We start from the raw sequence: 13,823 nt of genomic DNA, 5'->3' as shown, positions 1-13,823 counted from the left end.
CCATGCCCAGAAATTCTTTCTGTACCTAGTTCTGCTCCTCAGTTCACATCCAGCCTGGGATACATTCTGTCCTCACCATTTGCTCTTCACTTTCAAGCTCTGTCTCAGCTCCTCTCCAGGTTTTTCACTCAAATCTGTGGAGAAGGAGCTTTTTGTCCTCTCCAGGCTGGAGGGAACTATCCCAAGGCTTCTCCACTTCTTCACTGGGCAGACTGGATGCAAAAGTTTTAACCACAGGACAGGAGGATAAAAAGAGAAAATCTTCCAGCTCCTTCTTTTTCCTTTCATTTTTTGGAACAAATTTCTGCAAAATCTGTCAAAAGTTGTGGATTTGGTATAAAAGGGCTGGAAACCATAACACCAGCTCAGTTCTGTCTCTTAGCTACATGCTTTAGTTATTTTAATTTGACATCTATCAGAAAGCGGACCTTCCAGCAGAGTGAAAGATAGAAAAGTGACGGAAAGGCAGCTAGACAGATAATAGTGAGTAGCTGTAAGACAGATAAATGTGGATGGTGAGGACTGCAGCTCTAATAAACAGGAGCTGACTGTCAGATGGATTTACAAGGTATTGTAAACAACAGGTCTTAAGAACAATAGGAAAGAAAAGTATGAAGTATAATTAGGTAACCTTTAAGCCTTCAGAAGTGCTGCAGTTCCTGTGCTCCAGTGAGCCGATGGGCTCCAACTGAAGGAGGGGTATGGAAAGGCAATCTTGAAAAGGACTTTTAAAAGGGAAAACTAATGGTATCACTAACATACGAGCATAAAGCTTTGTGATATATACTGGCTTGAAAAGCCTTTCTCTAAGTGTTTCTGCTTGACCACTGGATGAATGGAAAGCCTGTGCAGGAAGATCTGAGAAAGGATGTTGTACTTGACTAGGAAATGCAAAGAAAAAGTAAAGTCCCCAGGGCTTCTTGGCACATAAAGCAGGGAAATCAGATGGGCCAAAGTCATATCTGAAGTGCAAATGGATGAAAATAAAAAACATAATCAGAAATACTTCAAGATTACAGTAAGACTGAGGCAGACATAGGTATAGATTCAACAAGACAGTTTTCAGACAGGTGATATGTGAAGTCTCGTTTGTCTGTTTTTACCCAGAAACTTCATTTAATATTGTCAAAACATCACACACCCTAACAAAAAAATCTCTATTCTACATTGCCAATCCAATGTATTTTAAATATCCTAGGAACATCCTTCTGGCATGAATCAGCGCACCTACTTTAAACAATACTAGACCTCTGTCAGAATCAATGACTCAGAATGCCTCTCCTGAGTTTTGGAGTTCTGGAAAGAAGGGAATTGAGGCTAGATCAAACTGGAGTTGCAAATCCAAGGTACTATTATCTGAGGACGAAAAGTTAAAAGACAAATGTAGATGTGGGAAGAGGAGGAAGATATGAGAATTCACCAGATCTGGCAATACAGGAAAAGCACCACCTGTGCCTATGTTAAAGAATTTAAAGCTATTGTTTACCGACATAACTTTGTTGTTGTTTTTAATACTATTTATTTGAAGCATTCAAAAGTTCTCACTGCTTTTGGATTAAAAATTGCCTTGTGTCTATATTTATCAGTTTGGGTCACCCTCTGTGCAGCCTAAGTGCTAGTCCACACTGTGCACATGCTAGTTTGCCCCTTGGTTCCCTTCTCAAATAAGCCAACTAGTTGCCTTTAACAAGAAATTTGTGTCCAACTGACACTGTAGATCACCCCAAGTTCCAGCCCCAGTGCACCACATCAGGCCACACACTGCAGTAAGCTGCCTTCAGCACGAACTGAGCAAGTTTTACACTCTCAAATGTCCTATTTCCATAAATCTTTCAACACTATGTTAAAAAAATATGACACAGCTATGACACAGCCCTTTCATGATCTCAGATATCTGAAATTGCAAAAATGACACAGTATGTCGCAGGGCCACATGGGTACCCAGCCAAATAACGTGCCATGAGGACACAGCCATTCCACTACAAAGGCATGGCACCCCTGAGCTTGATACCCCAGGGAAAAAAAAAAAAAAAAAAAAAAAAAAAAAAAAAAAAAAAACTTTTCCTGCTGCTGAGATGAGAAGACTGATGTGGTAAAACACCCTCTGTTTAGAACAACTGCTGCACAAGAGAGTTCTACATGAGAACACTCCACTGCCTAACAGTTATAAATTGTTCAGTATTTTACAAAATTCCTCTAGGCACAAGGGCCTTTGAGGTGATAAAGAACATTCCTCAAGAAAAAAAGAATGCTTTGAATAATTAAATATTAAAAAAAGTACTGTGTAAGCACATAGTTTAAGAAAAGGAGGGGAGCAAAATAACGAGGGAGAGAGAAAACACTAAGAGATTAAAGCATGTTTGTCTTGGGACAAATGGGTTTTTATTGTCAGAATATCTATCCTAGGAAGGGCTGGAGTTTTCTGTGGTGAGTCAGATACCTGGCATTCCTGATACACAAAAGCAGGAAATAAGTAAGAGTGAAGTTATGCTTCAATTTATAGCCACGTATAGCTACATATGTGTGTGTGCAGGAATGTATGAAACCTTGTCAGTTTTGTCAGAGGTACTTTGCATGTAAGGTTCTGAAACATGGAGACTGAATAAAATGTCAGTAACGAATAAGCTCAAAAGCAGTAGTTACTATGCTTTGCAAAGCTGTTACATTGAAATTTCCCAGCAGTAACTTAGCTTTAACAGTGGAAGGCCCCCCCCCGACCTCATCTGTTCATCCATTCCTTCTTCCTTTAAAAGAGAATTTTCCTGACTCTTTTAGATAACAGCATTTCCTCTCATGAACTACAAACTTTACCTTTTTGGATGTTTCATTTATTGGTCTCTACAGCAGGGAGATGAGTTCTCCAACAAAACACTCCCCAAGCAATGGTCACCTCAGTCTAGTATCTGGCAAGCAAGGGTGCTTCCTGGGAAGCAGCTCAGCATTGCATGATTAATTAACTTATTTTTTTTAATTACTCCTACAGGGTTGGTCTTGTTTCTGCTTCATGCACCAGCATTAATAATCATTCCAAAATTTTGTGATCCAAGTAATGATGGATCTAATTTTATCCTATATGACTGTAGCAGCACAGATCACATTTCAACTCGTATACTGCTGCAAGTGTGATGGTACTCTGCTATCAAAGGCAATCTGGTTTTAGAATTACTTATACATGTCTTACAAATTAAGAATCAACATTTGTACCATCACACTTTTTAGAACTTGTCTAGGTTCTTTAGAATCCGTAAAGAAAAACACTAATTATGGATTGCTCATTGTACCACTATCTGTCAACAAATTGTGCCAATATTTAAGCAGGTAAATGGAGTAACCTTGGTTGTTTACTTGCAGCTGGTCCCACAATTCTTTTCTAGATGCTAATACATAATGTGTACACAGTTGAAGTATGTTAGTAACTAATGTCAATTGATAACGATTTTTATCAAATACGCTACTTTTAAAATATTTTTTGTTTATTTTCGTGAGATTATTGGTTGACAAAGTTGCTGTTAATAACACAGACTTTTTATGACTCTGTCCTTACCATCTTTCTGATGAAAATATTATATGAAGACAGTAAAGCTCATACTAAATTGATTAAAATTTGGCTACAAAAAGTAGTCAGAGCACAAAAAGACCACAAAAAAAGTAACTGTAAATGTGGAATTTTCATCAAGTAACTCATTTCTAATGGAAGGAGGGGGCTGTAATAGTCTATCTTGGCCTAACATTATTTGGTATCTTCCAGAATAATGGAGAAGAATATATATTAAAAAATTAGAACTTTTTCAGCTAAACTACAAATTGCTGAAGTATTAAATGATGAAGACAGATTACTACACAGCTTGACTTGGAGTGGTTTGTAAGACAAGTGCACAACAGCAAGGAAAATTTATCATTTACATGCTGATATGTATATGTTATATAACTAGGCAGTCTAACAGAAGCTTCAAATCCTACATCTAAATGTAGGTCAGCCTCTTGAAATGCAACATTAATGACAAAAATGTTGCTGTGTGCTAGTTATTCAGCTGGGTAAGACAACGCTCCATTTGACACAGGAAGTGCTAATCTTAGATCTATAAATAAAATAAATTTAGAACAAAAATGGGACAAAATATATGCTAAAAATAAATTCAGAGTAAAAATAAGGTGCAAACTTTTAATAACGATCACTAGAATGATGAATCTATAAATACAGTGAGCTCCCCATCACTGGAAGACTATAAATCAAAAAGTCTATGTGTATAAGAGTTGTTACATTTCAATCTATTGTTATAAACTGGCTGGAAAAGTTACAGGATTACAGAAGTTTGGCCTGTAACACACAAGAGGTTCAACTGAATGATCATAATCATCTAATATGACTTTAAAATTTAGAACAGGCCTATTTTAAAAATACTGCTTTGAGGAAGTAAGATATTTGGACAGTAACAGACTACCATTTGATTGGTCACTGAGGGCTGCTTCCATTTGAAAAAAGTAATATTTACCACCAGGTACTCACTTTGCCCTTTTTTCCCTTCGAAATCTAAAGCAGCACCGTAGCAATATTTGAATAAGACCACAGTTGTAATAGTTCTTTGAACTACTGTTTTAATTAAACTGAAGTCTTTATCTAGCTCCAGATACCATTTTAAACTGAAATGTAGAATTTCTTTCTAACTCCATCTCACTTGACCTCAAGGACTTCTCTGCGTACATTTTCTTTCAATCACACAATGATTTATTTTTATAATAAATTAAATACTTCTAGTCAGGCACAAGCCTACGCAATGAAATTTGATAAATAACAACTATATAATATGTATTCATGTTTCACTACCAAGATTCACACTAAATTCTTAGAAGTACTTGATAGTCAATAAATGTTTAAGAGTGTTAAGATTTGAAATATATTCTCTTCAACAGAGCTCTGTTTCTGTAGGAACCTTGTGTTCCCGTGCAGTAAGCAGACATCTATTTAGAAACCCATGGGCTACAAATTATTACTATACAGAGAATTTTCAGAAAACATATCACAGAATGTGATATCTTTCTTCTTATATCAGAAAATTCAGTGCTTATCCAAAATAAGATACAAATTTGAACGAATAAATTATATGTAAATTAATCTGTCATTTCCTTTTCAGCACTGAATAACATAACAACTCATATTAGTTTTGCTGTGGTATTAAGGCTTACAAGTAAATGCTGAGAGAAACTCACAGTAGCATCATAAAAAACCACATTAACCTATTACCTGTTTTTTATCTTACAACGGAAGGCTAAACCATGTACCATTGCTAGTCATCCTCAATATCCAGTGAGTTCAGAGAACAACTCAGGTTTCTACACTACTTTTTATGTGTTTCACAATACTATTCTTAGTTCTTTTTGTCCTATGCCTTGCGGCTGTGGAGCTAAAGAAGCTAGTCCAATATATAAAGTCAGCATTGTAACAGTGGTGTTCCTTGGCACTATGACACTATTTACATCTACAGGGATTTGAACTGCTTCAGATCTCAGATATTTGGAATGAGATCTTATGGAAGGATGAAATAATAACGCATCAACATTCACAATGACACCTGTGTCTAAATTATTTCAATTCAAGCCTAAACTACTTTGCTTAAAGGACTACAAACACATTTTTCAAAAGTGTGTAAGGTTCCAGAGTCACTGGTTTTAGTAGCAGTGGTCAGCTTAAAAAATTGTCATCTCTTTTATCTCTAGCTCTTTCAATTACTTGTTCCCATCCATGTAAAAAATTATTTTAAAATTAGATTAATGTCCTTCTCCAGCTCATTGTGCAGCCCAAGAGATAGTTGTATTAGTGTAACTGAGAAGGAGATGCTGAGTGGGGAAGGAGTGGATGGGATCCCACTCCCAAGAAATGTTGCTTTAGCAATGAAAGAAATGTCACAGGAACAACAGTCTTCATGATTTAAATGGGTAAGTCACATTTTCACAGGTCTGACTGAGGTTCATAGAGGTTTCAATTCCATTTACTTTTGATATGAGTTATACCCCTGTGTGCCTGAAGGCCAGATTCCATCCAGCAATGCTTCAAAAGACATGGATAGGATCTACTAGAATTCTTGAAAAGACCCAGGTGCTTAAGTTCTATTCAAACCAAATGGCTTAAGGGCCTAGAAAATTTTAAAAATCCAATTAGGCATTAAGTACTTGGAAATCTCTCCCTAAAACATTTTTGACATAGAAGCTAAGAATAAATTAAAATGGAACACAGACCCATGGGTGCCCTTGAAAACACTTACAGAGAGTTTTGAGTCTGTACTTTAGCTTAAGCAACTTGAATTCTAAACCACTAATGAAAAACATGGTATACATAATTGGTTAATTAAAGTAATTTCATTAGTGAGTGTTTTAATGTTGTATCTACTACTCTAATTTTATCTCAAATGCTTGCAAATACCTTGCTTGCAGTTTCTCTGAATGTGCAGGGCAATATCTGATTTCATTATAAAGTTATTCAGAGAATGAGTCAAGCCTTTTTCTATGTTCCTGAGGAATATTTATTTTTTTCTGCTTCTTACTGACATGTTTACTACGCTTATTGGTTGAGTAGAAACACATGTAAAAGTTTACATGGTTTTATCTGTAGATTCTGGGAGTGCTACAGACTATAGGGAAAAGACCATCACAGTGTTCTAGGAGTTCGCGCAAAGCTGCTGGGCTTATGAAACATACAAGTTTACTTGGGATATTACCAGATGTTAAAAGGTTGGCTTTTGAGTGAAGAAATGATATGGGGGAAGACTTGCAGCAGAAAACACTCCTTCGGCTGCAATCACAGCTGAATAAATCCCATTTGTTCCTCAGAACACCCCCCCCCCAAAAAAAACCCAAGAAAAACAACAAAAAAACAAAAGAACAAAAAAAAAAACAAAAGAGAGAAAAAGACAAACTAGAAGTGCAGGGCTGAGTCTTATATAGCAGTGGCCATTCTGTGATAAGTGTACAGTAGGGATTTAGCCATTCAAAGTCCCAATGCCTGACTGCTTTAGAATTAAATGCTACTTTTATTGCACTTGATTTTTTTCCCCTTCAGTAAAACTTACTTTCATCTCCAGTTTCAAATTCAAACTTCTGGCTATAGCCGCTGTATCCTGCTGCCGTCCTGACTCTGATATGAAATATATACTTGGTGGCTGGCTTGAGACCTGTGATGATAACGCTTGGAGCCTTGGACCTTGTGGAGGAATAGCTGAGCTGCTCATGCTCCTGAGGGACAAAAGAGGGGAGAAATGGTATCAAGCTGAGTTGTACAAACTTTGCCAAAATGATACAGCAGAACTAAAGCTCTACATTCTTCTCATGAATGTAAAATGTGTTTATAAAAGGTGGTGCAAGTATGGATTTCAGTACTTTGACTGTGCTATAATCACAATGTGTTATACGGCCTTGACTTAGATTCCAATTTTTTGTCCTTAGTCTTGCTTATGAACACATCACATCTTTGTGACTTGGGTTAGTAATTATATTGTAGTTAAAACAATATGGATTAGTACAAGACTACATTCACAGTAAATGGCAGCTACACAGGCAGCTAATTATTTTTGCACAATGGACAAGTTAGGAGTTCAGTAAACACTAGTAAACTGTAAAGTAAAGATGTGGGAGTATTCAAATACCCGCTACTCACTTCTACCCGCAGGTAGTGCCAAAATGCCGGCGCTATCCGTGGGTAGACCTGTGGGTAAAAGAAAATAAAAATTAACTTTTTCTTTAAAGTTTGTAAATGTCTAGCATGGTTACACTGTTCCACTGCTCTTGAATTTGATTTCTTTCCAGGTAGCTGTGATGTAGTTGTACATGAAATTCCCTTACACACACTAAAAGGAGAAATACTCTCTGTAACGTTCCCGTGTTAATCTCCCAGCAGTTGATCTCAGGTGTCTGTTGAGGACTCCCTACTTCTGCAGAAGTCACTGGGAATTGTGGTGTGCAGAGCCACTGAAGACCAGCTGCTGAAGGCCAGAGATCAGCCACATCGCTTGCTGCTCAAATACAATGTGCAGCTTTACTAGACGGGTTGTTGGTGACACTTGTACGCTTATACATGAGGGAGTGAATTAAAAAACTGAGTGTTTATTACCTTTCACTAGTAATTATCACTTGATAAATCAGGAATCTGCAATATGTTGCCTTAAGGTTACATTTATTGTGTCATAGGGGGCTTTGTCCCCAGACTTGCACTTGGACAGAGCTGTCCTTGCCATACGCTCAATAATCCAATTGTGGGATTATTAAGCCATTGTGTGTTATAGGGCACCATATTCATTTATTATATTATGCAGCAATATTAGGGTACATGCAAATTATTCAAATAATGTTTCCAGCCTGTTAATAAGGAAACAATCTGGTTCACATAATAAATATAGCCAGGAGAAAAATAGGTCTTAGTTAGATTCTACTAGACTCTTCTGAATAACATACATGTATTTTTTTACATAAAACAAACATTAAACACACTCCGTCAAACTCAGTCATGGTATAACAGAATCACAGTAGCATATGACACAAAGTATATCAGTATTTCCCTCATAGGCATATAAGGAGATGGCCAAGAAAATCAAATTTTATAAAAAATACACAAAAAACCCTAACAATTCTGTTAAGTGACAGAAGAACAGGAAGGTAGGAAACAATCACCAGTATCCAAAATAACTGCATTTACTGCTTAATTTAAACAATGGAGATAATATGAGAACCTGTAGTAAGGCTGATGTGTTCTACAGTTTATAACCAAATTTTGAAATAGCAAAGAGTATATTTAAATTGAAATATTAAGACATAAAGTGCATGTAGTCTTATGGATGTGGAGTACAATCAATATACAACCTATCAACTTTTATAAATATCAAAAAAACTCTCTCAGACACTTGAAATATTATAACTTTGCTTTGAATAGTTTGGTGGTTCTTAAACTTTCATTTTTCTGAGAAATTTCAGAAAATGTCTATTTTCTTCTGACATAAGGCCAAGCTGTTAAGGTGATAGATTTTTTTTTTGTTTGTTTGAGATTAAGCTTGCTTTAGCTTGAAAAATAGCACGTATTTGAGCAAAAAATGTATAATAGATTTATTTTCTGATTTGTAAGGAAATAGAGAACTCACATGGAACGTCTAAATTTGGAAGAGACCTTTAGAGATCATCTAGTCCAACTCCAACACATACAGAGGAGTTTCTATACATCTTTATAAACATTTCACAAACATCCAGTGTGTCATGAATAGTTAATTTCTATTCCACAGTTTTATTTCACATGCAGCTTCCAGGGACCTTCATCTCTAGGGAGATCATACACCTTAACATATTACTTTGACAGGTTCTGCAATCATGGAGAACACAATAAGACCTGAAATTATTTAGTAATGAGGCTGCTGATCAAACTGTATAAACTTCAGCCCAAAGGGATTGAGTTTTTCAACAAAAGCTAGCAACCAGCTCAAAATCAATCAAGAATCAGGAAAAATGGCGCCTGCTTTTGCACTGTCCTAAGACCTCCATTGAATTGCACGACTGAAATCGTAGGTACAGCCCTAGGTTTGTGATTCTCCCTGCTAAGTGCAGGACCAGTCCAAGCCTCTGTTTTCATACTTTAATCCAGGTAAGGAAATGACATCCGAGGAAGAAAAGTTTCCGGATATATTAATTAATGGCTAGGTAAACAGCAGATGCTTGTTTTATATCGATGTTAGTATGTTTCAGTCCAAAGGTTTTGCAACTAGCTACGTGCAGGTTTGGGTTTTCAAACATGGGAGCAGGACAGCTCCTTTTTTTCATGGCCCAGACACCAGTAAGTAGAGGCTTTACTGAAACACCAGAAATTTTTGTTTAGGCTCATCAGCCTGTAACATAAGGAGGATACCAGCACTTAAGGGATTTCACTGTATGGTGTAATAGCTGAAAGCCTTTCCTCAGACAACCTCGTAGCTCGAGATGGAGTACTTTTTTTATAATTTACTGGTTTATTCTGACCTGCTGGAGAGATTGTAGAAATAAGCTTTCAGAATAATTTGATGGAACTGGAAAAAGAAAGTGGGGTTCCTTCTGAGGAAGATGGAAATGGAAATTTTGTCAAAAGTAATGTAGAGTCCCCAGGATCCAATACTAAGATTTACTGTAGAAGACTGTGAGCATAACACCAGGAGAAGGGAGAGATGCTGGAAGGCCAGTAGCAGCCAAGAACTGAGAATGACTTCTGAATAGCTGTATTTGCTGTACTGTAAAGCAGTTTTGATAATGCAACAGTGGTACTGGTGATATAACAGATAAATATTAATACCAAGTATTTATCAAAACCATTATTATATCTACAGCTATATTTATCTACATATATACATACAGATCTTCTAATGATTTGTTACTTTTGTAGTGTGACATAATGCAACAACCCTAGAATAAGGATCCAAGCATGACCAGACTGTGCTAATAAAACATTAGTTATGTTGCCTGACATCCCAGTTTGAAGGCTGTTAAAGAAAAACAGGAGATGTTATAAGGGGCCCACAAAAATAAAAGCAAAGATAATGAGGCCTTGAAAACGTAGGCACAAAAAGGCAAGAGTTTCCAGCACTACAAGCATAGTGGCTACTGGCCACTATGGAACTGGCCACTAAGGAACACAACATTGGGAGCTAGATAAAACTAAACAAAAAATATTTAGGAATAACAGAAAGCAAAGAACAAGCATCTGACTTACGTAAAATATGCAAAATAAACTAAAATGTGGATAGAACTACAAATTTTTGGACAAATGAGGAAAGAACTAGTGGGCCATGTTTCTTCAGCATCCTCCCATGGAAGAACTGAGAGCACCAGCAACTCACTGCAGCCTCTCTCCCTTTCTCTGCAGGAAAACTAGCACCATCAGTGTTGGGGAAGAAGCAGGTACTGGAAGGGTGAGCGTAACATCAGGAGAAGGGAGAGATGCTAGAAAGTTTGTAAATATCAGCTTCAATGTTATTGAGAATGAGCTGAATATTTTGAATAGCTGAATATTTTGGACAAGTGTTAGTATTATCGTAACCACACTAATAACAAATGATTGATTTGATTAGATGGCATGAGGCTTTTGGTCTGGTTCCTTGCCCTTGAGACTTGGCTGTAATTTGGATGTAGCAGTTGAAGGTCATTTCCTTTCCCTAGACCACTTTCCTACTTGAGGCGAAGTATTGTGGGTTTTAACTGAACAATGTGTTTATACAGCACCACTGAAGCCAAAAGACCCTGCAAACTTTATACAGAAATTGCTTTGGCTGCCACTGAAATATACTTGAAATGTATTCCCAGAGTTGCTCTCAATCATCTGCCTTGTAGAATTTCTGTTCTGGATTATCCTACAAATTCAACCTTTCAAATTCTAAAGATCATTTTATACTATATATATTTATCAAAAGCTAAATGTTCCTTGTGTAGTACACAGCACTTGGGGTCTAGAGGGTCCCTAGGCAGGGTTGCCAAGCAGGCCCTGATCAAGTATAGCTTTTATTTTTAGTCTGGTCAAAGATAATGCAGGTAACAAGAACTGTGATGGTAACATTTAATCAACAAACTCAGTTGCATCCCTAAGAAACGTGAGGCTTTTTTTCATTCCAGGATGATTGGAGAAATGGCTTTCCACGGATCAATAAAGACAGCAATAAATGTCAGTAGGCTTACGCTGTTTTCTCAGAGCGTCGTGGCAGACCATCAGGTAAAGGACTCTGGGGGAGCGGATTATAAGAATAATTCTGGTGTAGTTTTAACAAATAAAACCTACAACTTCCTTCGCAGCTAAGAGGTATGGGATTTGAGAAAACATGATAGCACAGAAATTTATAAAAATAATTTCCCATGGTACTGTTTAATTCTTTACCCTGATAACTCTTATGCACCAGAGATTTAAATACCAACATTTTCCAAAATTTACCTCCACTTACAGTGATACATTTTGGTAGGACAAAGTGCCAAGCATTGCCAACAACATATTTGCTCCTTCAACAACTGAAGGAACAATTTTTATTTTTCTTTCTTGCTAATGATGGCTCAAATCAAAGGAAAAAATCAATCCATTCCATGTTTGATTATTTTCAGATCATCAGTTACATTATATGAGGAATATTTGAAAATGTGAAAAATCTATTGAAATAAAACATTTTCACTATTGTCAGTGAATCATCATTTGTGGCTGGTAACACTTAAATTAATTCTGGAAGACTTTACTTGGCAAATTAATAGAAAATGAATAATTGGCTTCTGGTTTTTGCGGTTTATATAGTAGTACAGAAAGGTTATTACAAATTTGTTCAACCTTCAAAACTGTAACTAAAAATTGAGGTAATTTTTTTAAGGAAGTAGAAAAGTTTCTGCATTACAGAAAACTTTGTCAACCCTTAATACACAGAAATGCTGAATAAACATTAGCAGACAGCTCCGTTCAGATCCTGCAGATTAAAATGATCATGTTTTTCAGGTATTTGAACCTAACGTTTAACTACTAAGTCTGGATTGTCCAGTTGCAATTTTTAGGATGATAAGGATGGAAAAACATTTCAGTAACTGATCAATGTGTTTATTTTTTTTCAGAATGTAACAAGAAAATATCATGTTTTTAGACAACCACAATATGGTCTTATAGAAGCTGATGTTTGTAGCTTATATTTTATTGTATTCTGTCATTCAATGCATTGTGTCATAAGAAAAAAAAGATGATGAATTATTTGTCTAGAAATACAACTTTTTTCAAAAAACACAGTGGCAAAGTAGAAGACACGGGAAGGATTTCAGCCAGTGATATGCATTTGCTTTCAAATACCTTTTTTCACACAGTGACTCCGACAAACAATCTTTGTAATCTGAATCAACCCTTTTCTTTGAAAATCATGCTAACTTTCCAGGAAACTGTAACTATTACTGAAAGTTGAAACTTGACTCTGTCTAGATTACTTTTATCACAATATTCAGCAGAGAGACAAGTTCAGTTACAAGTTTCAGGAGAGCAACGATCAAACACTTTACCATCAAATCCTTGCCCTGTCTTTTCTCTGTCTTCTTTCTTTCAATTTGGTGAATTTATTCCTTCCTCTCTTTCTGAATTACAGGAACAGGAAAAAAAAAAGAACCAAAAATTGATTTTCCTTCAATGAAGCTAAATGCCGAGTATCAAATTAAAGCTAAGCTGTCGCGGGGGCAGCGAAGGTGGCACCTGCCGGCCCAGCAGCCATTTCAGCCCCGACCCTTCAGGGTGCTGGCGGGCGCTTCGCTCACACGTAATGGCCGCCGAGTTGCTCCCTCCGTCTCCCCGCCTGTTCCTGGGGGATCAGCAGGGGGAAATATTGCTCTTGCCTTGCGCCAGCCTCCGACTCCATCCATCACGAGGTCTGCAAGCCCAGGCCTACGCTCATAAAAGTAATACTGCTGCCACGCAGGCAGGAGGGCTGGATCTATGATAGCAAAGGAAGCGGGGGGAGGAGGAGGGACACAACGACTCCTGCCACCTAGGTGCATCTGGGACACAGGCTCCAGCAGCAGGCGTCAGAGGAGAGCAGTACTCAAACACGAGGCCAAAAAAAAAAAATGTTCGCAACTTAGCAGCGTTTCGTGTGAAGGTTTCACAGGAAGAAGGGAGCCAGTTCTGCCTGGGTTCACACAGAAGACAAATCTCCAAAGCGTAATGGCAGCTGACAGCTGAATCTCTACCACCAGGTAATTTCAAAGCCACTGTGAGGATTTCGGCTTCCAAAGACTACTATATTCCTCTGAAATACCATCCGATGCCACAGTGGAGGCCAAGACAAATTTTCCCTGCTTTGTAATAAAGTTCAGTGCCAGAC

The 13,823-nt window shown here is 37.3% G+C and overlaps 1 protein-coding gene across 4 annotated transcripts in view; it reads right to left on the bottom strand.

The window, feature by feature from the left end:
• EPHA6 (EPH receptor A6) overlaps positions 1-13,823 on the bottom strand; it is a 519,018-nt gene that overhangs the window by 145,074 nt on the left and 360,121 nt on the right. For 3 of the 4 annotated variants that reach the window (XM_062597081.1, XM_062597066.1, XM_062597075.1), the window contains 2 exons: positions 7,649-7,696; positions 7,065-7,227 (listed from right to left, as the gene is read on the bottom strand). In XM_062597081.1, coding sequence (XP_062453065.1) covers positions 7,065-7,227; positions 7,649-7,696 — 211 coding nt within the window. The remainder of the gene's footprint in view (positions 1-7,064; positions 7,228-7,648; positions 7,697-13,823) is intronic. The other variant, XM_062597058.1, reaches the window with a different exon arrangement.

Source organism: Rhea pennata, chromosome 1 (genome assembly GCF_028389875.1).
Source record: "Rhea pennata isolate bPtePen1 chromosome 1, bPtePen1.pri, whole genome shotgun sequence".
NCBI classification, from domain to species: domain Eukaryota; kingdom Metazoa; phylum Chordata; class Aves; order Rheiformes; family Rheidae; genus Rhea; species Rhea pennata.
This window is presented reverse-complemented; position numbering and strand designations above follow the sequence as displayed.